The 27,941-nt window shown below is 42.2% G+C and overlaps 1 protein-coding gene across 5 annotated transcripts; it reads right to left on the reverse strand.

The window, feature by feature from the left end:
* Nucleotides 1-27,890, reverse strand: tbc1d4 (TBC1 domain family, member 4). 5 transcript variants are annotated; one of them, XM_026144337.1, is made up of 24 exons: nt 26,863-27,889; nt 26,267-26,708; nt 19,856-19,984; nt 19,534-19,765; nt 18,228-18,472; nt 17,078-17,167; nt 16,659-16,763; nt 16,424-16,556; nt 16,207-16,298; nt 16,005-16,115; nt 15,154-15,276; nt 14,575-14,634; nt 11,695-11,912; nt 11,066-11,227; nt 9,411-9,568; nt 8,503-8,709; nt 6,945-7,106; nt 6,636-6,794; nt 5,487-5,587; nt 5,227-5,370; nt 4,177-4,336; nt 3,852-4,021; nt 3,219-3,395; nt 1-2,587 (listed from the first exon to the last, which is right to left on the reverse strand). In XM_026144337.1, exons 2-24 carry the CDS (start codon nt 26,651-26,653, stop codon nt 2,357-2,359), a joined length of 3,756 nt encoding a protein of 1,251 aa, XP_026000122.1. In that variant the 5' UTR covers nt 26,654-26,708; nt 26,863-27,889; the 3' UTR covers nt 1-2,356. The 5 variants fall into 5 exon arrangements, with proteins under 5 accessions (XP_026000122.1, XP_026000123.1, XP_026000120.1 ...); XM_026144338.1 differs by having other exon boundaries at nt 11,695-11,909; nt 26,267-27,890; XM_026144335.1 differs by having other exon boundaries at nt 26,267-27,889.
* Between the last annotated feature and the right edge of the window lie 51 nt (nt 27,891-27,941).

Raw genomic sequence — 27,941 nt, forward strand, 5'->3', positions numbered from 1 at the left:
AAAAAGGCAAGGTGAGGTTTATTGAAGAATTCATGACAGTTTCTTTGCCTCTCGGTAGCCCTCGTGTTGACAGTCTTTTGTTAAAACACAGTGATGCACACATTATTGTAGAAGTCAAGACTCAGCACCTGAACGTGCTTTACATTAGATATCAAAAAGAAGCTTTTATCATAACTCTGAATAAAAGAAACAAAGGCCATCTTTGGCACAAAAAATGAACATGATGGGGAAAAAAATGCACCTTTTTTGTGTTTTTAAATTACCAATATTTGGTAACTGTTGGAGTTCTTGTCATAGTAAAAACCAAAAGATTGCAAACAGATGTCACTTCATTTTGATTGAATGAATTTGCTTTTGGAAAACAATCACATCTTTGGTTCGGTGACCTATTTCTAAGATTCACAAATTCTGTAGTTAAGCAAAACACAGGCAAAAAGAGGCAGGGGAGTGGTGAAGAATGGATGTTTAACAATTTGTTGTTTGATATGTTTTCCTTTCTTAACTATTTAGAAAATCCCTGCTGTAAAGATGTGGCCATTTCTCCATAAAGTATGAATCGTTTGGCCTGAATTTGAACAAAATCGCATCAATTACAAGACAAATTCCCACCCTGACCGAGACGATCGGGCTCGATTCGTCAGCCTTGCGTGGAACAGCTGCTGTGCTCTGGGTAAAGGATCCCTAACATCAACACACTGCATTGTCTGCCACAGAACATGCCCACATGTACTGACATTTAAAAATAAAAAGTGAAACAGACAAATGTGTCATCGCAACTTGTCACCAAGGACGGAAAGAGTGATAGACACTGTTAGTGGGTACTTTTTCCCCCTCCCTTTGATAGACATCACCTTGGTTTAAACGGAAGGGCGTTTTCTCAAAGTGAAGTCAAGCCCAAGACTGCTTTGCTTTCAATCAGAACCAGTGATGGTGAGTCAGACACAGGGGTGGGCTAAAACAAAACTGAAAAGGGAGCCAGGGACACTCGCTGAACTCATAAAACTGTCTGTCCTTACAGCCAGGCAGTTCACATCACAGTGTGTGTTTGTGTGTGCCTATATACTGTATATATTACCCTGTATTAGGAGAGACTCCCTACCAGTGAATAGAACACTCAAGTGTCTTCAAGTTTTCTCCTTTACTGCTGCTCTGCTCACCTAAACACTTGAGTTTTAACGCAAACATGCTGACGTGTGACAACCAGCAAAGCAACTGCCACTGTGTGTTAGATCTACAGGACTAGCTACCTGCATTCAACTGTTACACACAAAACAAAAGAGAAAAAAAAAATCGCATACAGACTTTTTTCTTCTCTGAGAGAACCATGTGATGTACATTCAGATCACTCCTCCACCTTGGTCTGTTGTTCGGCGCCCGGGGAGTGTGAACTCTGTCTCAGTGTCTGATCTTTGTGCTAAAAGAAGGCGACACCGCGGTCAGTCACACAGGAAACTGAAAAGGCAGACAACCACACATCCTGCCTGAGCTTTGGAAGAAACACTTCCTCCTTAAAAGTAGCAAGTGCAAGTACTAAAGCTCTCTCACGTGAAGGCAGTGAGGCGATGCCAAGAGATAAACATGATACTATATACGTATCCGCAGAAGTTTAAAGCCTAATATGGCAGATGTGTGCTCAGATGTCTCTGTAGGTGGGCGAGGTGGGGAACGACACATTTTCACCGTGATCTTTGGAGAGAAATTACATTCACAAAAATTTCAAGTGAATTAAACAGAAGTAACAAAGCAACATCAATAGCCTGAGGCTGCGCGTCCATCGCAGACACAAGTTTGAAGATATCAAAAACAACGCGATCTTCACTCCAAGATCAAAGACACTGGTAATGGCTATAAGTTGACCCTGAGGTCCAAAAGATTATTTGCCAATAGGCACCTTCTGTTCACTACTTTTGTAGTGTTGCTGAGAATGAAGGTAGTGCTCAAAGAACAAAAAAAACATTGCAGGAGCAGATCCGTTTCTCACTCTCACCAAAAAAATCTCAGAAGTGAAGGATGGTGTGCATCTTGATCTCACCTTCAAACTGGCAGTGAAATGGATGAGACGAACAGTGGCTCCAATGCACTATGGGAACGGTCTGTTTGCTAATACAGATGAAACTCTCCTCCCACTACGCTATTATCTTCTGACGAATGTCACATAGATATTTCCCTATACAGTCTGCGCGTCTCCACTTCAGACAAAACACATTTAGAAAGAAAAAAAAAATAGTGTACAGCTCTTGTACAGCATTACAACAATGCGGTGGAACTCAGCAGCTTTCCACAAAACACTCTTCATTTGTTCATTTTGGTATCTGCCTGTGCGTCTGGCCCACAGCAGCCGGCACCCTGGTTGCCATCAGGGCTTTTTGGCTGCTGTTTTGGCTTTCCCGTTGGGCCCTGTTTTGATCTGGGTCATCTCTACATCTGTCAAGGCATCAGGAGGAAGGCACGAGCGCATGCGTTCAATGGTTCTCTGGTAAGCTGCCCTCTCCTGCTCCAGAGAGCGAATCATGTGCTTCATTTTGCTCTCCCGAGAAAGGAAGTTCTCCATGCTCGTCTCCAGAGTCTGAATCTTTTGCCGCGCAGCCTGGAGGACACAAACATTGTATGTTAGAGCACACAGAGTACAATGTATAGACTAACATTTAAACAGGAGGTGAAACTAATACAGGTTACAAAATACAGTTACAAAATCTCAGAACTAAACTAAAAGTCTAAAAAGGAAGAATTTGTAACTTGTAGTCACACGATAGCACGTGACCTTTTTAAAAGTGCAAATCAAATATGATTTTATTTCTTACAGAATCACAAGCACTTGTTAAATGTTGTACGAGCAGATTTCCAACACCATAGGTGTGACTCAGACGAGACAGATGGGACAGTAAATAAATATTTCTTTAACGTGTATTTATATGAAGACCATCAGGTGTGACTTTACTGGTTCTACTTTAAACATTAGTGAAGCGATATCTGCAGAGCATGCAGCATTTAGTCCCTTTGTCTTACAAACACTGGTACTGTGTTTTTAACTTGTGTTTTAGTGCCATCTATAGGTAGTTTTAGGTACTACTACTGGCTTCAAAATTGTCTCCACACAGTGACACTGGGTTAAAATGTTTACCTCAATTATATCATAGTCACGTCAAAATTAAGTAACACCCGGCAGGGGAGTGGGTGGGGCTGGGGTCTCATAGAGGTTTGAACCTTCACTTCCTTACCTGAAGTTTTTCCAGCAGCTCCATATTTTGCTTCTTCAACTGCGCATTTGTCTTCTCCAGCTTGTCAAGCCGCTCAGAGTCATCAGGCAGTGGTCCAGATTCTAACATCTCATCTTGTAGAACGTGGTACTCCACTTCGTATGCTTGCAGCTGCTTTGAGATGTCCATCTCCATTACCTGGCCATAAACAGACAGATAGATGCCACTGAAAGACAGCTCGTTATCGTACAACACTCTGGTACCAAAACATTAAGGTCAATGGAAATGCACCTGCATGGAGTGTTCATCAACAAATAGCCACAAAAAGACCAAAGTGATCTTACAAACAGCTTCAAATCACGTGGGCACCTTTCTGAGGTAAAAGCATATTCTGAAGCTTTACTGACACAGGCCAAGAGACTGGTCATCGACCCCCTGGCAATCACAAGTCGCTAGGGAACAAAGTGCATTCTTCGACACCAACCATGAATTTCAGTTATTTAGTGGTTGATGGATGTTGTAAGGATTTGAGCTTTGAGCTTTCACTAGTATCAAATTTGGGCCAGGATGCACTTCCAAGTGTTACTGTTTGTTTAATAATCTGGCACTGTAAAAAAAAAAAAAAAAAAAAAAAAAAAAGGGCAGTTTGTGTACCTTAGCAATGGTCTGCTCCATCTGTGTGTGGCTGAGGGCGGGGAGTGTCGTTTTCAGATAGTCCACAATGCTCTCAAAGCTGTCACACTCAACTATCTCCCCCTCATGGCTGCCCAGCAGACAGAGGGCCACTTTAAAAATCACCTCAGACCCCTCGACAAACACAAAATCTGAAAAACAGGCAATACATAAACCAGTAGTGATTTACGATGTTTTTCCTCGAGCTGTAGGGCTTAGCAGACAATTCAATTATCATATCCAATTTTGCATGTGAGCAAACAAACCATTAATCTAAAAAGAAAAAGTAAAAAAGATATGTATATACCAAAGATCCGGGACACAAAGCCGAGTGGGAATTGCGAGGCAAAGAGCGTGAGGAACCACGGCGCGGCGTAGAGGCTCGGGCAGATCTCGTGCTCCTCAAAGTGGTTGTACAGCTCACGGTGATAGTCGTGCAACAGCCTGGTGAGCTGGTACATCTGAATCTGCACACACACATAAACACAGAAGCAGGTCAAAACATGCTGCGTCAAACTGGTATGTCAGGACTTGTTAACAGAATGTCACAGAGCAATCCAGGAATCACAAGCTGGCAAGCCAACTTTTATCCAAACACAGAGCCCTTTAAGTATTATTATTTCATAGACTTGCTCAGACATGCGTCACGGCCAGACATTTGATGATCTGTGCTCTTTAACAGCACGTTAGTCAAAAGTACAACCAATAGAAAAAGGAAGCAGAAGTTAGCTCAGGCTAAAATTAGACAGTTATCAAGTTTTACAATTTCCTGACAGTTAAAAAGAAAGCAAGTAATACCTTTAGCTCCCTCAAACTGAGCCACTGTGCAGAGAAAACAGACGAAACTCCTCCTGACTTTAAAAACTTTGGATTAAAAGTGTAAACCCTGCAGGGAAGAGAGACCTGGCTCAGCAGTTACCTGAAGCGGATTAAATATTACCACGCCTGCTGATGCTGTAACTGCAGCGAGGTCAGATGATGTTTAACAGATACAGAGCAGGAGTGGTTTGACTAAGAGGTGGAGACACTTAACTGCTGTTTGCTCTTGGTAGCTAATAAAACCCACACAAGGGTTCATGCAGCAGTAAGTAACAGCTAAAAGTGAATGTTTACAGCATTATAGCAGTTATGCAGTAACAAGCATTTGTTACTGTATAACTGTTTCGAATAGATTGGAATTTGTTTAAACTGAACGCCACCTTTGGCAATGGACATTTGCATGTGTAATTGTGCACAGCATTGTCTTTAAGGTCAGCGGTGGCACTGGAGCTTAACATTTGCAAATATTCCTGCAATACATAATGAACACAAACACTGGACATTGTGACAGAATAAGTTGTTCATTCCACCCACTGACCTGCAGAGAGACCATGTCGGGTCTGTACTGCCGCCTTATGCCGAGGTCATACATGAGAAACTTCAGCATGTCAAAGGCCTGCTCTTCACCCATGTGGAGGAGCAGAACTCCAGCCACAAAGCTGATACCCTGGCAGTAGCCAACCTGTGCAGCACAAGAATTTTAAAAAAAATGTTTAAAAAGGGGGTTATTGCAAATTTCACAACAATCATTACAGTACAGGCCTTAAAGTGAGCCACTGTGGGGACTACAGTATGTACCTCTGTATCCAGCAGAGAGTAAGCTTTCAGGAGGTTGTAAAGGGAGAGCTGTCCAGCGCCAAGCTGGGCTGAGAAGTACTGGTGGGTGGGGAAGGTCCGGCCTAATCAGAGAGAGATAGTGAGAGTAAATGTGAGAAAAATAACCAGGAATTGTTGTTTTCTGGTTAACACATTAAACTACGAGCAACAATACTGAAGTGACAGCTCTGAAAACAGTCGCCTTTGCTGAAGGACCAGCTGAGGCCATCTTCAGATTTCCGGCCTTCCTCAACATATATAATCATAAACAGATACAGCGTGTGTCATGTGAAAAAGAAAGTTTCTCTGTGAATTCCTGTCGAAAACTAAGCATAACCTTACTGTTCCCATTGGAATTCAGAGGTTCTGTAGCAGCCAGAAGCTAATTAATATATATATCAGATGTTTATATCAGTTTGCTGGTCTGGAGCTTTCAGGTGTGTGTTAACACAATACCACAATCTTCCCAGGAGTGGACGTACCAGCAAATTCACCAAAAGGTCAGACTATATAATGTTCAAAGAAGCTGTAAAACACCTGAGAGCTTAATCTCAAATCTTACAGGCCTCAGTTAGCATGTTAAATGCTCGAGTTCATTACAATCAGAAAAAGAATGAAGTATTGCAGCTTGTTTTGAAAGGTTTCCCAGACTTCTGCAGTCCTTTGTCCTTTGGCCATAATGCACAGCACCACATTTGGCAAAAACCAAACACAGCATATCAGCACAATATGCTGTGAGGGGTGATGATTTGGGATCGTTTTTTAGCCACAGGACCTGGGCACCTTGCAGCCAAACAAAGTATTCTACAGTCAAATGTGAGGTCAAAACTGAGCCATGCAACAGGGCGATGATCACAAGCACACAGTCAAATCTAGATCTTACACCAGATTGTTCATAAACAAATGCCTGAAAACCCCAATGAAGTGAAGCAATGTTGCAAAGAAAAGTAGGCCAAAATACCTCCACCCTAATGTGAAAGACTGACAAACGCATACATGTTAAAGGAGAGTCTACAAACTGAATCATGGGGTGTACTTTCTTTTTCACATAGACACAGAAACCTTTCTACATGCATAGATTGTATCTGTATCTTCGATGAAATTCGTGGGTTTTTGTGGTCCTGTGCACACCTAAATCGACCAGAATGGCATGCTGCTGTGCAGTGAGCTGCTTGAGGAGGTCATGGTAGTGGGTATCCAGGGCTAGCTGACGTGGCGGGAGTCTGTGACGCAGCCGGTGCTGATGGGAAAGAAGCAACCAGACTTCCCCGCGTCTGCTCTTTGGAACTCCTGCACACAAAAAACCACAACAGAAATAAAAGAAACAATGTTAACTTACAATGTTTTTTGTCCTGTGGGGAGTTTCAGATTTATTTATAGTGCTGTTTACATGCCACTGGTGATACGGTTTTCTTTTTTTCTTTTTTTAGTGCCTCTCACCTTGGCAGAGGGCACGATACATTTCTTCCTTGTCTTGTGGGACCGTTGTTCTGCCCGGGGCTGTCAGTTTTCTCTCCCACAAAGCCTGTGCATCTTTGGAGCACTCGCTCACTTCTTGGTAGTTAAGCTTCATCTTGCGGATGTGCAGCTCATCTCGGCTCGCTGTAACAGAATGTATATGAATATATATATAAATATCAGTATAAAAAGCGACCGACTCATATTTAATACATTAAAGTCCATTAAAGACTCTGTTTTCAGAAAGAAACAAAAAATGAGACTAAAGGCCAACAACTTCGAAATAAGCCCCTATAACTTTGGATTTGTAGCAAAGAATAATGACAATTAAAAGATTTCATGTTCCAGAGAAAGCGTGGATACAAAGCATCGCGGCTTCAACCTTTAATCACTGGATAACATGGAAACCCTTTTCACATAAACGCAAGCCACAATGGGCATGGAGAAACTTACAACAGCATAATGGGAGCACAAAAAATAACAGAAATCATAAAGTATGATCACCATGCACGCAAAAAAAAAAAAGCTGAATCGAATGGTACAATAACCAGCCACCAGACGCATGCAAAAACATCTGCTTTTATTTTTATCCCAAATTCTCCTTTTATGTTGCTTACCTTCTATTAAACAGTTATTCACAGTTAGGTCCTCAGACCAGCATTGATGTCATAGTAGCAAACAAAGGGAAAGAGATGTGTTGGTGTTCAGAATATAAAAGCGACACATAGTACTTCTCCTGTCTGTCACTGGAAGCAACATATTTATTAGGTCCATGGTTTGATCTGGGCATTTACAAAATATTATGATCTTAGGTCTTTTCTTTAGCATTTTAAAGGGTAACTTCATTAATCATTCATTTATAATAAGATAGCTGTTCCCAATCGCCAAAAATAAAGCCCCAAAAGCCCCCAAAATAACCCACTTGATGTCATTTTTTAGCCATTTGTTTCCTTGGGTTTGCAAAGCTGCATCTGGACAATCCACTGTAGCACTACTGGTGCTATTATTTCAGTCTTTTTATAAAGGAAAATTGCAAGACTTCATTGTAAGCTACACTACCGCTTCTACATAAGTTTGTCTATCTGAAAGTGCTGCAAAACCAAAACTAAATGTAGCTTTGCTCAAGTGTCCCAAAACCAGTATGGCGTTACCAGACTTCTGAAAATAAACAAAAAATGAAAGAGCTTAACGAGCTGCTAACCTCAGCTCCTTTATCTCTGTCCATGATCATAAAGCTTCAGTTGGGAATGACAAGACTTTAAAGATTGGAGTACGGGGTAAGGGTTGAGTGTAAAGTTTAGATGACAGGTGAAGTAAAGAGACAGGAGTTTAAATTATTACTGTAATAAATATCTTCCTAGCTTAATATAACTTAACAATGATATCCAAGCTTTCAAGTTATAGATACTAACAGTTACTGAGGGGAAAAAAATACTTATATACACTTTGAAGTCTTTTGCGGTAATATCAATATCAGTCATAGTACCAGGCTCCACTCAAGTTCACTATACTTTGTGTAGAATTAACTAGTTAGACTCACCTTCAAGTCTCTGATTCTCCTTCTCCATACGCAGCAGGAGGATCTGTTGGTGGATAGCTGTCCTCCAGAGAGCCCGGTAGTCAGCTGCCGTCCTCTTTGACTTCCTCTCTGACCCAGGGTCGCCTGCCTGGGGCAGCAGCTGACCCAAAGGGTCCAGAGATGAGGCACGAGGAGAGAGAGGCAACAGCTCCCTGTTTTCGGAGTCGTCTGAAACACAACATCCAACACATGGTAAATATAGAAAATATATTGTTAAGTCAAAACTTTTGGGACAATGAATGCTAGAAAATAAAGATGGGCTTTCTGCAGTGATAGTTCACAGATTGTTAGCACTCAGCTCTGCAGCTGCACACAGGCATTCAGACTGCTCTAGCTTCTGATCTGCTTTGGTTTTACAGTGTATTAACAGTCTCACTGCTCCCATCAATGCAGCAAAAAACACAGCAGGGAGCTCCAATAAACCCAGACCAATTTTAACTGAACAGAAGGACAAAAAAAACAGAATCACTTCTTAGAGACAGATGTTTGACTGTCAACATTGGAGACAAAACTCAAGAAAGCAGTCAAAAAATGAAACTGTTTTTTCTGGCTTCAGTCAGAAAATATTCTAACTATATATGACTAAATCAGTCGTAAATAAAAATCATGATACAATTTTGCAATGCTGCTTGGTCAAAAACCTTGTTAGAGACTTATTCATGGGGGAAAACAATGGTACAAAGCTACTTGTTCTCCCTTTGCTCTTTTTCAACCCTCAGTCTTTGCATATAAGCCTGGAATTTAAAAATCTGTTTGAGGTACTGTCATTTCTTAGAAGAAGATTCGATCTGCCTTCTAGTAGATCTGTGGATTATACAAAGCTTTTACATTGTGTTTCTTGAACTCTTACAAGGATCGAGTTGCCAGACCTGTGTGCGGCATGGATGCAGATGGCTTGTTCATTGGCGATGCGACTCTAAGAAAGATCTTCTGTCTCCAGGAGACCCTGCGTGGGCTCAGAGGGAGACCCCCGCTGAACGAGTCACTGCTACAGCCAGACAGAGTCCTCTTCCTGCCTTCGCCATTGCTACGAGAGAAAACAGCAGCGTCAGTGACACCTGATAAACGAGTCAGGTGTCAGCTTACACAGACTCTCTTTTCAGCACACTTTTACAAATGCAGACACACAAACATAAGCACACATACACACAATGGTGGTAAAATAATACAAGCTCTCTGGACTGATAAAAAAATAGCCAAGATGAAACTTCAACATACTGCTCCAGCCACTAACTCCTTCCCAGTGTAAATGTTAATAAAGTAGCAAAGTCAGCATGTAAAAGAGAAACATCGGCCACAGCTGAGGTGCATGCACGTGTGTTCATCTGCTGAAAAAGAAGTTGGTTTAGTAAGTGGAAATGAAAAATCAGAACTGAAAAACTTCCCCACCTCATAGCAACTCCTTCCAACTCAGGAAATAAATGCCAGTAAAAGCTGACCGTGATGAACATTGTTGTGCTGCTGAACTGAATACCGAACGTCCCATTTCTCATCCATGTCAACAGAGGTTTTCTACACAAGCGCACAATTACCAGCCTTGCAAGAGCAAAAGTGGGTTGTGAAAATTTAAGCAAATTTTAATTCAGTTCCTTTGAAAGTGCAGATTGCATTCTTTAGTCTGCACAAGAACAGAGCTTTTTCGCTTCTCGCTCAGTGTCGCTTAAACAGCTGGCGAGCTTGTTTAGCACACAAGAGCCCGTCGGATCACGTGGGCAGTGAAAAACAGGAAGTGACCTTGGATTGAAACAAATGGCACTGAGAAAACAATTGTTCTACACATATAACACTGTCTCTTTAACAGATTAAAACTCTTCCCCTGACCTACTACCTCTTGCTATGTTTTCATGCTCGCCAAGTCCCTAAGGGGCAAAGTTGTCATACAGTGCAATCAACAAAGCAAACTAGGCTGCGAGCACGTTGGAGTATTTAGATCAAGTGTCTCCAGTGCTGTGCCATTTAAACTTCTCATTCATCATCATTGTAAGCTGTGCTCAAAAACTTGCTCCTACTGCTGCACCATCAGGTATCAAACACACTATATTTGCTTATTTGTGAAGCTAACCATTAATAGCAACTGCTGAACATAAACGTATCAGGGAATCTTATTAGCATGACGAGTTAGAGTAGCAACTCTTGCACCAGTCAGGAAGGATGAAGGTTAAAGCTGTGAGACACAGTTATTAAAGCAAAAAGCTTGCAATGCACATGCAAATGCAACAAGGGAGGGATGCATCAGCATCCCCTGCTGAGAGAAACAGGAAGAGGATGGCTCCAGCTGCATACATGGTGTGGAAAAAAATGAAAAAGAATTTTATCCTAAGACAAATTTGCTTTGGATATACAGAAAAAGAGATACAGGGCAATAAAGCTGGGTGTTAAAAAGGTGTTGACAGCCAATGGGAATACTGCTACTGCCAGCAAAGAACAGCCTGTCCCTCCCACCCATCTCATTCCTGATGAAGTCCCCGGTATGGGGTGCATTTCAGTCTAAGCAAGGGGGGTTGCCTGAGCACCCCCCTCTCACCTCTTGAGGCTCCCACTGTCTGGAAGGGAGTTCAGGGAACCCAGTGAGCCCTGGTAAAAGCTTTTCAGGAAAGTGGGAGCAGTGAAGGAGGAGGGGAGGCTGAAGGTGGAGGAGGAGGACTCGCTCTCTGAAACACTGCGTGTTCTTGAAACAGCCACGGGACTGGGCGGGCCAAACATGAAATGCCCACAAATAAAGAAAAACATTACACAAAACAAAGAGCTTTCGGTCCAAGCACAGAAATGAATAAGGGAAAAAAAAACAAGTGGGGAGCTTATGAGGGATCAAAACAGTGACAGGAAACTTGTGATGCTATTGTTCGAGGACAGCGGGGCAGAAGGTGAAGAGATTATAGACTGATCAAAGTGCTGCAAATAGATTACAATGTCTGTGCACACACACTGTTGACGCGATTAAAAGAAAAGCAACCAGTTCTAATGATTAAGTTAGCATTAGCCATATCTTCAAACAAAACACAAAAGCTCAATCCAGCAAAGGCGGAAAGGGAGGGGATCTGTATAACTGCAAAAAGGAACAAATTATTAACTCCTGCAAATATCACCAAACAGACGCAGAACCCTTCTTTAAAACTGCAGAGGGTGATTAACTGTAAACTAGCTTATATTTACCTGCTTTGCAGCAACTCTGGGTTAACGGATTGCTGCCTGCGAAGCGGAGTCTGTTTGTTCTGTATTGGCAATTGGCCGTCGAAGGAGATGCGTTTTTTCACAGGTGGATGGCTGAAGGTGTGAGCGCGCCGACGAAACTGAAAGCCAGCTTCCGGGTCTTCGTCCGGGAAGGCAGGAGGGGAACCTGGGGGGGAGTGACCAGGAGATTCCTCATCCTGCTGAAGAGGACAGAATGTGTAAGGCGGGAAGCAGTCAGTCATATTTATGACTTCACTGTTTTCCAGTGATGCATATTTAATGACATTTTTTATGAATGGCTTAAATTTCTGTGGATCATACAATCAAACAAAATGTCAGTGACAGAAGGCAAAAGTCAAAAAGTGAAAAATCAGTCCATGTTTCACTGGAAGTTAAACCACACGACACAGCTCACAGCCAAGTTAAACACTCAATCGCACACTCACCTATTCAACCCAGAGCAAGCCTCAGTCCATGGTTCAACTTTATACTCCACGCTATCACTCCGTGCTGCCTCATGTCTGGTGGCACAACTCCCACATCTATTGTATTCTAATGGCCAGTGTCCTGTGACTCACAACATCACACACCATTGGAGGGGAGGACCTCGGTGACACGCAACTGTACACGAAAGCCCTCCTATCTCCTTCCATCATGCTTTTAGAGACCTCCCTATTTAAGATCAGGGTTAGGTCATGCTGCTGCTTTCAATGCGCTCTTTTTTTTTTTTAATGTAGCTGATGACATTAAAAAATTGAGGGCTACAGCTGATGACATTATAGACTGGAAAGAGGTCTGTTTGCAAATCACGCTAGACGATGATGTCATCTAACAACCTGATGCTGTTGTTAATTTTAGGAAAAACTGATGATAGAATTTTACTCAAATCAGAGACTTTTGCAGTAATCTCTCTTACGTCAGGGTCGAGAAGACAAATCCAGGCCACACGTGGCTCAGCAGATGCGTAACTGGACATCCTGAGTGGGATTTCCTTTTCACCAGCTCATCACATCCTGACAGAATCCCCACGAGACTACTTACTCATTTAATCCCAATCAAAGCAACTTTTTCCGGACTTTTTAAAGACATCTCAATGACAGAAACCTTTACTTGAACCTCATAAATTAAAATGATATATGTCACTCCATGATAAATGATCGCTTACATTTGTTAAAACCTGCAATAGCCAGTGTGGCTAATCATAGATAAAAGAAAGAGAAATAATAGCTTAATAAATTCCCAGACACTTGGAGCTGCCATTTGAAGACTGGTATTAATAATCGTCCTTACTTGGCGGTTAGTATTCTCAATAAATCTGATATGACAGTATTAACACATCCGGTGAAAAAAGTCACACATCTGCTACAAGGAGAGAGTATTTCATACTTTTGCGGCCTCAGTAAAACAAGTAACACTTCTTTTCTGTAGTTTTAACCCTTTAAAGTCTGTTTGCAGGTCTCCAGCAGGTTTGTGACTGTAGAGGCCGTTGTAATAATACCAAATTAAAATCATGATACAACACCAAATATTGCCTTTCAAGCTTATTAGAATTGTACAGTCTCTGTTTTTGCCTTATATGCTGTACTTTCATTGTATGTTTCACTGAATCACTATGGTGATTTCCCATTTTCCTAAAAAAATATGAAAAATGAAGGACGGCTCGAGACATTTGCACAATATTCTACAGCATGTGCTTTATGATGTGTTATATAACAATACAGTGGTTCCTCGTTTATCACGGGAGTTGCGTTCTAAAAATAGCCCGTGATAAGTGAAATCCACAAAGTAGCCAACGTTATTTTTTTTTACAATTATTATAGATGTTTTAAGGCTGTAAAACCCCTCACTACACACTTTATACACTTTTCTCAGACAGGCATGAACATTTTCACACTAATCTCTCTTGTTTAAACACTCTCCAAGTTCTAACCTTCGTAGAAAATTAAGTCCAGTATCATAGAATGAAACCAAAGTGCAAAATGTTTTGTCAACATATTTGTGTATGTTGATCAGAAAACTTACAAACATACAGTGCAGCACTTCAGAGTCACACTGCTAGCGATTGAAGATTTATGTAAATTTGACAAGCTGGACGCATTCTGTACTGTACAGAAGACACGGCACGAGATTGATTGACAATGGTCTATAGCCAATCAGGATGCAGAACACAATGCACGGTAAAAAACAAAAAACAAACAAAACAAAAAAAACCATGCAAAAAATCCAGCATCCCTGTGCTGCATCGGCATTTTAGTTACAAATGCGTTTGCTGCATTTCAAAGAAACCTCTTTAATTAATTCTAAGTATAGAATTATAAAATAATTGCTACACCAGCCACAACTTTATGTTGGGTTTGGTTTAGCCTAACCTAGCCTTTAGATTGTAAATTGGGTGCCTGGCACTCAATTGGTTAATTTGCTTGTTTACTTGTTCATCGTAGCAGCGTACTGCTAAACCCATCATGACTGATGAGGAGTCAGAGGGACCATATCACGCTCTCACTCCACATTTTGCACAGCAGTAACCACAAGGGAGCCAACAACCTTAAACGGCTCACTAGCATCTCTGTACACACGTTCCCTCTTGTACTGTTCTGCCTTTTTGTCAGTGCAAGCTTGATCACAAAACTATGTGGGGAAAAACGCAGCACAAAATCGTTTCTCCTCATGCGAAGAGGACTGTTGGCAGATCCACCTACTGACACTGATGAAAGTGAAAGTATTCTTATCGACCTGCCCCTTTCCCGAGGACACAGTTGGAATATAGCATGCTTTTAGATGCCACGGGGTAAGAGTGAGAAGTCTCAGAGTCCCCCGACTGAAGCTCTGGGAATTCTCATGTTCATCCTCAAGGACACTTACTCTTTCAAAACTGCTCATGCTTCCCATGCTTCCCAAGCGGCCGCGCATTCGACTGGCGCCCTGGTGACAGAGATGATTGTACAAAAGTTATAAAAACACAAGTGGGTAAATTTAAAAAAATAAATAAATAAATTTAAAAAAAGTAAAAACACTCTTTTTTTTCTTTTACACAATTGTTTCTGACAAAAAGAAACAGCGATTAGATTAAGAGTGAAGCAGAAAGAAACAAAGGGAAAACGTTTCCTTGCTGCCTAACAGCATTATTGTTCAGCTAAGTCTCTAAGATAATAACAGATGGCAGCAGAGTTCTCCTGGACGCCTCTGCTAAGGAATTATTCTGCTGTCTCACTGGCAGATATGGGTCAATCCAAATCCCTGTGATGACAGTGACACAGAAACAGAAACCTAGAAGACTAGTAAGAGGTAAACATCATGGCGGCTCTACTTTCTGTCCGTTGCGGAGACATAAAAGACAGGGATAAACTGGGGGAAATAAGTAAATGGTTATAATAATATAACGGCAGGAAATGGGGAAGATAAGGCAGTGGCAGAAAAGGAAACATGTTTAAAAAGACCCACCCTTGCAAAGATATTCTCCAGAGAGCTAGTGAGGGATGAACGCGCTTTATTCTTAAAAATGTCGAGCTTGAAGCGACTGCCGGTGGCTGTGCCATCTCCTGCTGCTGAGCTGTTTGCTGCATTCTGTTAGACAGCAAAAGAAAAAGATTTAATTAACAAGACTTCAATGAATTTAATTATAAACCAAAACAGGTTCACTGTACAAATACAGTTGCAGATCCTGTGATAAAGCCTGCAAGAAACAGCCAATAGCTGCTAACTGCTTTAAAAGAAGTGGTGCTGCTGCTGGAGACTGCGCTATGATTGATAATATTTAGCATGCAGATCGCTCAGGGTATATCATTCCAAAGCAATTATCCACAATCCTCTCATACTTTAAATGTCGTGTTTCCCCTCTCAGCAACTCACAGAACGTAAACAGCGGTTCATTGTAGGTCTCAGGGAGAGGGACATCTACATCTATACAAAGCAACAAGCTTTACATTTAAGACAGCAGCTAAGGAGTTCTTTTACCATCAATATTTCTACACAATCCCTTTATCAACACAAAGTCCAAAACAAAACCTTAGGATACGGTCTGAGAAATTCAAATTTTATGCCATTTCATGCAAGCGATTTTCAGAACCATCAGGGGTCTGAATTGACGTTTCTCAGATTTCATGTTAAGGACCACTAGAAACATTTTAAGGATCCAGCCTGTCTGTTTGTTTTTGCTTTTCAAAGTGAAATTTAGAGTAAAACCAACAAATCGATCGACAACTGTGATGTCGCCAAGTGTCGATTCTCTATTCAACAGAAACACCACTTTGCTGGAAATTATTTCTGGACCGTAAGCTTTCTCGTGCCCTTACCTTAGGGGCCTCTCCAATGTGGAGGTGGGACTTTTGTTTGGTTTCACAGAGCTGTCTCAGATGAAGAATCACAAGCTCATTCTCCTCCTGGTCTGACGCAGGCTTCAGTCTCTGCAGAAATGAATGCACAAACACTCAAGTGTGAATCAACAGCTGTAAGAAATAATATGTTTGTATCAAAGTGTCACCTCCATTGCCAGACCTGAACTCGCTCAAAAATCTCAGCTTGCTCATTGTCGGTCAGCTGGGAGAGATATTTCTGGATGGATAACTTTGCTCTAGGTGGGTAGAGACCTGGAAACAGAGAAGATGAAATAAGCTGTACTCTTTAACTTGCTTTAACTCTGAGAAAATTCAATATATTCATGAGTCAAAGCCGAGAGAAGTGCCGGATGTCTGATGCAGGTGACATGACCTACCTTCAATCCTCTCGCAGAGCTTGTGCAGGTCATGCATGGGGCAGGCTTCGCATAGCTGGATCTGAGTCTTGTTGCTTTGTAAGGCGGCTGCTGTACTGAAGGCCTGCTTCAGCGTCAGCATCACCTCGTCCACCTGACACGCACAGGCGAATGAACACACACACGCACAAAGAAAGAGATGTTTGCCACATGCACTTAAGAATTTCATTTTATTTACATAATTCCTGTGACTCACCAGGGATTCACTGGCACACTGGAAAATGTAGCACACGTACTGACTGGGACCAGACTCTGAGTGGTGCCGACAGATGAATCCAAAATGGTCAGTATGTTTGATACCCTGGGGATGGGAGCAAAAGACAAACTAGCCTCAGAGGCCTGGGATAGCTGTGGAACTTTATAGCACATCACCATAATGATGATTTAATTATTTAAATTAGTATTTAATTACTAAACAACCAACAAAGGTGAAAAGAAGTGTATTCTTACATTACTGACAAAGATCTGCCACTAAATTAAGGAATAAACACTAAAGGTCTGCTCTTGTGTAAAGATGAGCAAAGGCTCTCTGTGATTAGATTCCAGTTGCTAGGGCTGCAGCAGAGACACAAGAGAGACCTTTTCAGTAAACATTACAAGTAAATATACACCAACCTGACAGCACGATGAGATATCCTTGAAGTTCTTCTCCAGGACCACAGTTTTACTGTCAGGACTTATAAGGTTTACTTCAAAACGTCCAACCTATGAAACACGAGAGACCACGGTCACACAGAGTGAAGTAAAAACATGTAATAGATGCATGAAAAGTTCTCACAAAACAACACGGATGGGAGAGCATGTGTGTAAACACACTGGGATCTCCTGTGATGTTAAGCATTTTATGACTAGGACTATAATTATTCCGGGACCCGATTGGCAATAGAGATAAAAGACGCTCACGTGCGCTTTAAAATCAGGGTCAGCGAGTCTCCGCTAATGATTTTTCCTCATAATTGACTGCTACGTACAGTATCACATCGAGCGTTGTGCTCTAGTTTTTAAAAGTAGCTTCATGACGAAACAGGCATGGTGCGTGAGGAATGGCAGCTGGCTCACAGTGCGGCGCACATGTTTTTCATGAAGCAGCGACCGTGTGTTATCACAGGAGCAGTGGTGAAGTCAGTTTTTATTATTTTTTTTAATACCACAGGAGTTACGGCCTTATTAACTGGAACAGTTACACCAGGCCAAGCTGGTCTACACATTATAGCTGCCAGCCACGTGCACATAAAAATGATTTGCGGTGGTGTGAACCTCAGCAGTGAGAGTCTATGCAAAGGAGGCCTCCGTGACAAACAGCGCTGAGGCCAGCGACCATTTGGTTTTCTGGTGTAACAGATGGAATCAAGTTTTACAACACAAATTATGGTTTGGCATGAGGAGCTTAAAAAAATCTATCCATATTATTGAAAAGGGTATGTTTAGAGTGGAGTAAATCCAAAACAATGCAAAATAAGACACCCGGCCAGCCCAACTGTACACTGCGTGCACATACACGTAAGGTGGACATCCCTTTAAGCTCACTGCAAATTATTTATTAAGATATAAATGATGCCTTCAGGGCCCAGGTCAGTCACTTCTCTCCATACTAGACAAAGATTTTCATGTGAGAACACTGTTATTTTGAGAAGTGTTCTGCATCGAACCGAAGGAAAGAACTTGAACAGTCATTTGGACAAAGAGAAGAGAAGCGCTCTCACTGTGACACCAACACATTAGCAGCAGTACAGCACAGCCCTTTACTCCGTTCAACTTCTCCTACCTGAAAGAGCATAGTGCGGTTTTTGTCTGCATCCGAAGGCTGAACGTGATTTGGTGCGCTAGCGTGACGACGGCGTGTGGAAACCATGACGATGCCTTCTCCCGGCTTCCTCTGCAGACTCCCCACCATGCTGCTGCAGCGTGTCCGAAACTCCTGGGGCTCCTCGAATCCCGAGTCCTCCTGGATGGACTCGGGGAACGCTCCTCGTAGGTTGCTCTGACTGCCGCTGCTGAGAATACCTTTACCTGGATCAGACACATCAAACATGAACTCACACCTAAGTTTAGAAAATTACATCACTAGAACCTTTAGTCGCTATTGATCTAATGGATATACTCCAGTGCTGTTCTACCAAGTACACAGGATTACCCAGTTTGACTGAATCATTAAATTAACCTAGATTTTTCTACTGACCTCTTGTTTTTAGTAAATGGTTTACTTGCCTCCTGATGAACATAAAGTGATAATAACAGAGTTATTATAATTGTGTATTTTTTACTTAGTTTTTATTTTAATTTCATTTTCATCTTGTTTGTAATTCAGTTTAGTTTCACTTGATTTTCTTGGTTCAGCTTAGTTTTTGTTAGTTTCAGTTTTAGTTTTAGTCTTTTTAGGAAACTCAGCGACCGCATATATTACCATAAAAACACAGAAATTTTTGAAAGCATACATTTAGAGTTCCAATAAACACATCCATCAATGTCTCGGTTATAATCATGTTTTTACCAAACTAACAGATACTAAACCCAAGGATATTTCCTATAAATATTTTATCTTTATTACAGTTTTTTTAAGTCTAGTTCCTATTTTTGCTTGTATAGCCAGCAACTTGATAATTACATAAATGTGGATGGCTGCCACATTTTGTGAAAAGTAAGCGTGCAACTTGCTGTTTTCCATTTGGAACACTAGCCTGTCAACATAACAGCGAACACAGTGTAATACAAGGAGGTGCACAAACAGAATAATCCACACTGAGTCAAAGTGAGCACTGTAAACCAACCAATAGAAGAAACATTATAATCATTATTTGGCTGAAGCTAAATTATGCAAGCAAATGTTGTCATTTTGGGTGCAGAACAGACACGTCTGTAAAGTCACTCTTTGTCTCCTTGTGTTTAAACTTGATTTTGAGTTGCAAATCAGCTTTTGTGTCCTTGCAAAACTGACAGTAGCAGCATTTACTTACAACAATGTGGGACATGTGAACCTGACCAGCCTTCAAGTTACTTGTTGCTGTGCACACACACATCATTTCAATAAAACTTTTCCTCATCATAAATTTGTTTGAAGCGTTCGTCCCCACCTGAGGTCACGTCCTCCCCTCCAGGACCTCTGGGGTCTTCCATAGTCTCATTCAGAGCAGAGGAGAGCGGGTCTCCTTCGCCTCCCATGAGAAACTCCACAGGGGGGCTCTCCGTGGATCCTCGTTGACCGTTGAGGAGTCGAACGCGTTTGCGCTCAATCTCGTGCTGGCGAAACTTGTCGATGCAATCATCGACGAGCGTGGATGGAGCCTTCTTGTATCCGACCGTCACCTGGGATTTTTGCAACACCAACAGCATTCATTGAAGCCCTTTTTTATCTTAAAAACACTCCATTCTAAAGGCATATGCACCGATTCCTACCTTGCCACAGTAAAGCACTTCAAACTTCTGGGAGTTGTAGAAGGCCTCGTCGGTTTCCTGTTTGGGTTTGGAATCTTCCTTAAGCGCTGTTTTGGACACTTGGCGAATGTTACTAATCACCTCAGGGACCTGTAAGCGAGGCAAGTGGAATGAAAGGATGTGATGAACAGGAAGACAGGAACAAAGAAAAACCATGACAAAAAGACTAAGGGAGGTCGAGGGGAACACCAGCTTCGCAGACATTGAAAGAGCACGAGTATAACATAACCCTAAAATCTAAGACAACGAAATTTCTAACTTTTCGTCAGATTCTGTAAAGTATGAACATGAATAATGCTTCATGTCATTCTCAAAATGACAAATAAAAACTAAGAAGAAGTAAGAAATTAACAGTAAAAAAATTACGTGGAATCATATCAATACTGTTGTTTTGGTTATGCATGTTAAGACATAAATAAAATAAAACCATATTTAGACTTGAAATTTAAATAACTTGAAAAGAGCAAAAGATTTGAACAAAAACTATAACAATAGACGGACCAAAAGCTACAGTGGTGTCAGAGGTAGGCGTGCAGCCATGGGGAACACCCACTCTCTACAGCAATGAACAGAAAACAGAAGGCTGGGGGAAACTCGAGACTTGAAGGTCGATAAGCCTATTGCTGCTACACTGTGGCACTTAAACATTAGCAGGCAGCTAGTGTGTTAGTGTCATCAAAGCTTGATAACAGCTTGCTTTGATAACAAGTCAAAGATTTAAAAATTTAAAAAAAACAGGCAAAAGACAAGACAAAAAAAAAAAACCCACCATAATTTAGGCTTTGAATACTTTTACAATGGGGACTGAACAATAGCAGTGGAGTCAGAGAGCAATGAATCACCGCTGCACTAAAATTTTGGCAGCAAACAACTGACTGAAAGCCTCGACGCTAAAGCTCCCTAAAAGAAGCAGAGTGCCTGGAACTAATGCTGCAGCCAAGGTCAGCCAAATACTGTGTTTAAGACAACAGTGAGGGCTAGAACAAACAGCAGCTCCACAGACTGCACACATCAGATCAGATAAGAGCTGGATACAGGCGGTTGAACAAATATATTTCTAATGTGGACTGGAGAGGGAAGTTGTATAGCAAAGTACATGGCGCTTACTTCAGAGGTGTGACCAGAACAACAGAGCGCAGAGAGGGGAGGGCAGGCAAACAGGAAAAGAAAAGCTGTGAATGAACTCAAACATCCTGACAAAGCCCGTGTCTGATTTTCATAAAAGGCAATGAGATCAAATGCACGTCTGCTACTGGGGCTATTTTAAAGTCCCACTTTCTAAGCGCCTGCTTTCCCACCTCCCCCCTCAAGGCCTTGCGCTTTTCCTGGCTGGTGACAGAGCGTTGCCTTGAGATGAGGAAAAGTGGAAGTGGCTGGGGTGGGGGTGATGCTCAGTCCTAATCCCACACTCCAGAAACTGTGAATGATTTTCAAACTGTTGGCTGACTTATTTCCAGGATAAAATAATATCGCGGTGATCATTTTAAGCTTCAGAAACAAATATCTGCGCTCTCTGTAAACGCGGGTTGCGAATAAATGAAAACGTGCTGTAATAACTTACAAGGGATGAAAAATAAACCACACATGGGATCTTGATGGCTACATTTTGTGTGAAAGTGCATTCTTCATTGGAAAAGACAGTGTTGACACTACGAGGTCGAGGTAAGCAAAAGGTCTTGTTGGCTGAGAACTACAGCTGGCCACCACAACACTTTGTCACAAAGGGAGGGGGGGAAAAAGAGACAGATTTGTCTAAACATTAAAAGGAGCTGCTTTATTATACATGAGTAAGATGATGCCGAAGCGTGCGATCAATTATTCCTTATCTACCCAATACAGAGTCGGCAAAGGTGCTCGCCTCTTGAAGGGAGACATGCACAGACAGGCAGGCAGAAAAGCTGTTGAGGAACTAAAGGAAAGCCAGCGTCCTCTTCCCACTAAAGCGGTTCTTTAAACTAGCGTAACATTCAGTGATCATAGGCTGGCTTCATTAAACGATATAAGCGACGGCGGTTGTGAAGCAATGCTTCTCTATAAACACCAGTAGCAGAGCAGAGCTTTAGAGCTTAGGTGAAAACAAACACGGGAATAGTGCCCTCTGAGCTGCTAGAGTCCTGAGTACTCTCAGTGCATAGCTCCCATCATGTCCAAGCGCTCTTCAAAAGCCCCTAATAACATCAGATCTTACAGTAGATGGCACATTGCTCTGCTGCTATTATCGGCAGCAATAAGCCAGACCGCTGAGAAGTTGCGGAGTCTCACGTTCGGCCACAATATCTGTGATTAGGCCTAATTAGGCTCTTTTGGAGGTGCACAGGTTATCACTGTGTCAATAAAAAGATAAGAATGGAAACAGAAAGCAAGCGAGAGATGAAACGTAATACCCCACGTCAGACCAGAAGCAATCAAAGATCGCATGCTTTTAAGTTAAAAGCATGCGATGCAAGTTCTTAGAAAGTTGCCCAAATTGAATAGAAAGACGGAAAAAACAAACAAACTGTAGCTTATTAACGTCATAACCATAAACTTCGATTTATGGAGTTGCTTTAAGGCCAAATATCCGTCTTTGTGTGGCTCTGGCTCTGCAAGGATTTGTTCTGATGCCACTTGACATTTAAAGTTTGACCTCACTGTAGCCTGTGCTTTTCCATGTGGCTGAGGACAAATGTAAGTTGAACAAAATTCATATTTGACCACAACAACAAGCAAGCAAACAAACAAAAATTCCTTATGATATCTTTACTGCCACAGTGACAAGATGTCACAACTGGAAATTGTAATGCGTCAGTAAAACGTCTATTTTTTTTTTTTGCCAATACAAGTGTATATGTAAACATAGATCCTGGTAATTAAACAGCTATGGAGAGACTGTTTTTCACTTTGTTAGTGCTCTGATTTTACTGAAACTTAGGAGGGAACTCACAGCCATGTGCAAAAGAAACTTTTCATAGAGTTTTACGCAGCCCTGTGAAAAACTAAGTACACACGATCATTTTCGCAGCAACAACTTGAAGTAATAATTTTCTGTCTTGTATGACTTTATCAGTCTTTTGCATGACTGCAGAGGAATTTTGGCTTGCCATCTAAAACTTTTCTTCAGTTCAATGAGGTTTGCAGGCATTTATTTATGCACAGCTCTCTAAACATCCATGCCACAGAATTTCAATCAACCTGAGGTCTGGACTTTGGGTCATTGCAACACCTTTATTCTTGTTTTTCAGCTATTCTGTTATAGATTCGCTGCTGTGGTTGGGATCATTGTCTTGTTGCATGACCCAATTTTCAGCCAAGCTTTAGCTGTCAGACAGATGGCCTCACATTTCACTCCATAATACTTTGGTATAGAGAGGAGTTCATTGTGACTGCAAGGCGCCCAGGGCCTTTAGCTGCAAAGCGAGCCCAGATCATCACCCCTCCACCACCATGCGTGACAGTTGGTAAGAGGTGTCCATATTCTTCCAAATCAGCCATACTTGTTCAGTATTTTCTCTAATTACAGTCTCATATGTAGATCTTGGGTTTTTCTGCATTCTCTCTGAGCATTGCATGGGGTGACCTTGGGGTGAGTTTGGTGGGGTCCCCACTGTGCACCTGGCTGCCTGTCCTGTCAAAACTCACTTTTTCACATGACTGTATTTGATCCGGTGACTTATCTGTCACACCAAATTACCAGACAAGCAGCTTGCTAATAATATACATTTTTATAAAGTTAATCCAAGAACTCAAGTATTCAAAGCTGCTTGCTATGCTTATCTGACATGTAACAACATATCAGTGACTGCAGACAGTTTCCCTTTCATTGTGAACTGTGCACAGAATATCATGATAACCGGTTACAAATATGTGGCCTCAGAAATCTGGTCACATTAACAGACAGACACTGGGCCACTTTTCCTTCTCTGGGCAACAGGTGCACGTAATATAAGAAAAAAAGCTTTTCAATTCCTGTCTTTGGCACAAAAGGGAAAGGCACTTGATATAATAGATGAAAAAACAAGCTCTGCACGGTTTGTAAAGCTGAATGGTAGACAATGACTTTTCCTATTTTAGTTTAACAGTGTGTGCCACTGTGACTGAAAATGAACATCACCCACAGCAGAGACAACAGGTTACCCAGTGAGTGATTCCACAGTGGTACTGTTCCAAGTCAGAGCAGAGGTTAAAAAAAAATGATGCAGGGGTCTGTGGTTTATGCTGTGCAGGCCTTGAGTGTGTGTTGCTGGCTTGATAATAGCACAGTGGTGTTGACTGGAGACTGTGCTGAATGTGTGCCTATCAGTCTCACAGACAAGTCAAGTAAACATCTCCCACTTCAACTGAAAAAAAAAGTTTAACTTGTGTCCAAATCTTCCCTTTGATGCTTTAGCAAAATATTATCCATGGCATGTTAATGTTAGTCTTGTTAACCCTAACAGTGAACGCGTGAGGACCGAGGCTGCATTTCAAGTCCAGGAGGTCAAACCTGATTTTTAGCACGATGACATTTGAAACACATACATGAGAGATGTCACGTTTGTAGGCAAACTGCATATTCAGGGCTATTCCTTTACCGTTTTATTTCTTAAATCCAAAAGGATCTAATAAGTTGCAGTGCTCTTGAAGACATCAAGAGTGTCTTTTCATTATAACCTTTCTCATCATTTTGATAGATGCCAAATCTCCTTACACAAGGAAGGCCTGTCATTTCTACAACTAAAAATAGATGTGAAACCATTCCTGCCAACCAAAAATAAAGCAATATTTTTTGTGTCTTCAAAGTCAGTTTGGAAAAAAGAGAAAACGCACAACGTGGTAGTAAGAATGCTCGCAATAAATGCTGTTTATGTATGGAAAATGGGACAAACAGACTGCTAGCAGTTGCCGCAACAGGGTGTTGTACATGGCAACAGAGTACTGGTAGAATTAGCCATGCATTCCACATGGTCCACCTTGCACACGTTGCTTGGGCTTGCTGGTTGCCAAACCAGTTCTCGTTGCGTAATAGTGATGAATGAGGTACGTCCAAGATACTTTTCTCACTGCTGCACACACATTCGGGCATTAGCAGAGAGGCCAGAGACCTCGAAAGTGTGCACGCCTTAAGCTTGCTGGCGCTTCTGCTCCTCAGTTTTCACTAACACACAAACATTGTGCTCAGCCCCCTGCACAGGAAACACGATACGGCACGGGCACACTTGAGATCAATGCAAAATGTGAGTATAACTAGATATGTGTTTGTGAACATTACTGGTGCACATTTCCTGAGTCAGTGGGAAAACAGGATTAGCATGAGTAGGGATGTTAGACTTCAGAATGGGTTGCATGGAATTAGGAATTGAGGTGGCACCAAGATTAAACTGCGTTTGTTTAAGAATCTTGTATAAATAACATTCTCTACCACCAAATCAGAGAAAAGATAACTCAGATAAACACTAGGGTAGGCTACTGAGTGCAGCAACTTCCTAAAAAAATATGCTATGAACTGCTTTTCAGAAAAGAGCAGAAAGGATTACTACCAATATATATTTAATCACAGACTCCCACGTTCCTGATTTCTGGCTGTTTATTTCAGTTATTACTCAAGAGTGGCATGCTGATCGGCAAGTGAATGTGCTGACTCAATATTGTATTCAGTTGTTGTCACACCACAGACACCAGACACATGTCAGATCTACAGCAGCCCCAAGAGCGCCGAGCGCTGCAACTTCAGGAAACACAGTCCCATCTTCTCCAGTCTGACACATGACGCTGCAAAAGGGATAAACCGACACAAAGACAGAAAATGCCACTCTATAATGGGAGCTTTCAGCTATCATTTTCCCTTCGTGGTGCAAAATTGGTGAAACCATATGTCTTTTCTTAAGCTCTGGTGCACTGAGCTTCAGGGCCACTGTACTTAAGATCAGGGAAAGGCCAGGGATAGATTAACTTTGACCAAAAAAACAACAACAACAACACAGTACTGGGTTTGTCATGCCCACCATCTAGTGGCCTAAATACTTAATCCCAAAACAAACACATTTTGACCAACGACTGATCAAATATTGTGCGAGGTTGAGATTAAATTATACAGCTTTCACCTTGGAGACATTTCACTTCAGGCTTAGTTGGACATCTCATTGTTTTTCAGTTTACAGCTAATGACAGGATCAGTCCACCCTTAAAAAAATAGTTTGCCTCACCATGACATCATATTTAATTTAGTCACATATACTCAGGACGTTTGATTTGGATACTTGCTTCAGGTCTTCTTAGGTGTAAAAAAATATTATTTAAAGCTTTTTTATAAGTGTGTTCCTAATGGATCACCGCGTTACTTTTTTTGGCCTGAGTTTTGGTCCATTCATGCTCATGGTATTGAAAACTGTGCTGTGCAGAGAGGAGCAGGCCTACCTGGTTGGGGTCGCAGGCCTTAAAGACGTGACAGGACATCTCGGACTCGGGGTTGTCGGGCTGGCCCCGCAGGAGATAGGCAAAATAGGTGAGGTCATTGCTGTTGTGAATGAAGCGAGATATGAGCTGTGCTTTGTGCTCGAATATGAACACTGAGGAGTTGTTGCTGGTGGTGGGGACACATCGGATGAAGGGGGGGCAGAGGACCAGATGAACTTCCCTGGGCTGCATCACAGGGCCGCAGTCGCCTTTCTCGCACCGCCTGCGGATCTCGGCCACCAGCCACGGCAGCATGGGTAGGGTGGTCCGCCTGTCCAGCAGGGACCAGCCGATGTAAGTGAGGGCGAACCTGTTGTCCGACTTCTCCTTCTCGTCGTGACTCTCCATGTTGACCCAGCAGACTTTTCGCCCGAAACTCGATGACAACAACACAGAGCAAATCCTACTTCCAAAAAAACAACAACCCCAAAACAAAAATAAAACACTATCAATATATCTTTCCCTCTTGCCACCGAGGCTAGCTGTAGTTGTGTTTAGTTTGCAACACTTTCCATGTCCACATCCATACACAAAGTTTACGCAGCGCTCAAACAAACCTCCAACATGTGCTCGCCCTTTCGATCAGCTGCAACTCTCCATGATGTTCAGTTTTTCCCTCATGGATTAAAAAAAAAGAACTTCGAGTGCTGTCTATTCGCTGTTTTACTCCCTGCTCCGCTCCACCGTTTGCTTAGGCGGAGAACCAAGCGCTAAACACCCCTGTACTATACTGTCCCAACCAAGATAGCTTGCCAAAAACGTGGCTTTGGTTGACTCCCGTGTAAACACAAGTCACCCAGAGAAATCTGATTTCTTTGACGCGTTGGACGTTGTCTCCGAATGCGCACGCAGGGCGGCGCATTTCCAACGTCCCGGTCCTGAAATCCTAGTGCACAAACGCTTCTTTGCCACCGTTGCGATTTCTCTCTGCAGATGAACAATAAAATACAGACACTGATGCTTGTTTATCGTCTTGCGGCGCAGTCTCCCGTCAGTGATCCTTCCTTCCACAACGCCTCGGAGGCGGAACGGCTGCGCGCCTGTGACGAACCGCCCATCCATCCCATGTGCTGGAGGAGTGGGCAGCGCAGAGCCGCTGTGCGAAACGTGACAGGACGAGGCTCCGCCTTTCTCCACAGTACATTAAGTTTTACCTGGAAATGTTCTTTCTTCGTGGCACCGTGAGATGTGTTTTCAGCCCCCCGTGGCACAAGTGCCCTTGGTTCCAGCTCCCGTTGGTTGTAATTCTACCTGCCAACCGCCTCCATCAGGTTGAACCAGGGGTTGTAAAAACAAGCCCTTTGCAAAATATTATGTTTCGATAACATGTGCAATTTTTTTTCTTGCTAAGCAAAGTGAGTCCCGGCTGTTCACAAGTAGGTTAATCTCAGTCCCACCACTACTCGACATTCATAATCATATGTGGTGCTTTATGCACGGGAAGACTTCCCCTCAACTTAACGCTATAATATCCAAGCAGTCCGCCTATCCCCAAAATAGTACCTTAGCCATATATAAACTCACCAATGAAGCGGTAGCCAGGAGCTTTACAACCAAACAACCCCCGCGCTGATGGTGTGTACCTACTTTAAATGTAGATGCGTGCAGAATAGATACACAGCTGATCTCGGATCCT

The sequence above is a fragment of the Astatotilapia calliptera genome, chromosome 16, assembly GCF_900246225.1.
Source record: "Astatotilapia calliptera chromosome 16, fAstCal1.2, whole genome shotgun sequence".
NCBI lineage: Eukaryota > Metazoa > Chordata > Actinopteri > Cichliformes > Cichlidae > Astatotilapia > Astatotilapia calliptera.

Coding starts and splice junctions, on each gene's coding strand:
- tbc1d4 (XM_026144337.1), bottom strand. CDS start 26,653: ATGGAGAGTCACGACGAGAAGGAGAAGTCGGACAACAGGTTCGCCCTC. Junction 16,764..17,077: donor ATATCTCATCGTGCTGTCAG/GTTGGTGTATAT, acceptor TCCCATCCCCAG/GGTATCAAACATACTGACCA. Junction 3,396..3,851: donor TGGAGCAGACCATTGCTAAG/GTACACAAACTG, acceptor GTTTATGGCCAG/GTAATGGAGATGGACATCTC.